Here is a 1,188-nt window from a genome sequence, read left to right on the forward strand (position 1 = left end):
GAGTGTCGTGGTAGAAAGAAACAGAAAAGATCCTGAGCAGGAAGAAGACACCTAACCTAGCCTGAAGGCTTCCTGCATAAGATGACACGGGGAAGGGGGGTGTGAGTCTTTAGTAATGTGCAGGCGTTGGTTAGGCAGATGAGGCAAGAAGGCATTTTGGACAGCATTAACAGCAAAGAGGCTGAAAACCCAAAACGTGCGTGGGATGTTTCAGGCAGAAACCAAGACAGTTGACCCTGGAACAACACAGGTTTGAACTGCATGACCCTTATGCGCAGTTTTTTAAAAATATTAAATGTTACGGCACTACATGATCCACAGTTGGTTGAATCGAGGATGAGGAACTGTAGATACTGAGGAACCGCAGAAGCAGGGGGCTAGCTGACTCTAAGGGAAATTGAGATATGCCAACAACAGCAATTACAAAAATGATGTCATGATCAGAAAAGAGGCTTATGCACATAAAAGTGTGATGGAGGAACTGAAGAGAATAATTGATGACAGTGAAATTACCAAAGAGGATGATGCTTTGTGGCCTCCTCCTGACCGAGTGGGCAGGCAAGAGCTTGAAATTGTCATTGGAGACGAACACATTTCTTTCACAACATCAAAAATTGGTTCCCTTATTGATGTCAATCAATCCAAGGATCCAGAAGGCTTACGAGTATTTTATTATCTTGTCCAGGACCTGAAGTGTTTGGTCTTCAGTCTTATTGGATTACACTTCAAGATTAAGCCAATCTAGATTGAATATTGGTGTGGACACAAGGGGGGTGGGAGTGCTTCTTTTAATGACCATTATCAAGACATTTTTGTGTATATCAGGGCAATATTTTTTTTATACACTAAAACGATGTCTTTAATAAATACATAACAAAATGCAGTTTTTATTAAAAAGATCCGGAACATGTGAAAAAAAGAAAAAAAAAGGATCTTAGCTATAGTTTCCAGCACTTCTGACGCGTGACAGTTTATCTAATCTACATCATTGCCATAAAAAGAAGTCATTGTATTCTTTTCCTATATGAGGAAAGTCACTTTCCATATCTTTTACCATGAGGTTCCCACTCCTATCCTGCTTAAGCCACCTACATTATGCGTTTTTAAGGACTCAAAAATGTTTCCTAAAATTTTCTTTTATCATACGAAAGTACTTTCAGAGATAGAAATTCTCTAAATGATTCTATT

At 39.1% G+C, this 1,188-nt stretch overlaps 1 protein-coding gene across 1 annotated transcript; it reads left to right on the plus strand.

Moving 5' to 3' along the window:
• The first annotated feature begins 397 nt into the window (after positions 1-397).
• LOC130859036 (protein mago nashi homolog) lies at positions 398-893 on the plus strand. The gene has a single exon (XM_057746273.1). The coding sequence runs from the start codon at positions 437-439 to the stop codon at positions 743-745; it is 309 nt and encodes a 102-aa protein (XP_057602256.1). The 5' UTR covers positions 398-436; the 3' UTR covers positions 746-893.
• Positions 894-1,188: the final 295 nt, after the last annotated feature.

The sequence above is a fragment of the Hippopotamus amphibius genome, chromosome 8 (assembly GCF_030028045.1).
Source record: "Hippopotamus amphibius kiboko isolate mHipAmp2 chromosome 8, mHipAmp2.hap2, whole genome shotgun sequence".
Taxonomy (NCBI): Eukaryota; Metazoa; Chordata; class Mammalia; order Artiodactyla; family Hippopotamidae; genus Hippopotamus; species Hippopotamus amphibius.

Bases quoted from the DNA above. Each gene is read 5' to 3' on its own strand.
- LOC130859036 (XM_057746273.1), top strand. From the start codon at position 437: ATGATCAGAAAAGAGGCTTATGCACATAAAAGTGTGATGGAGGAACTG.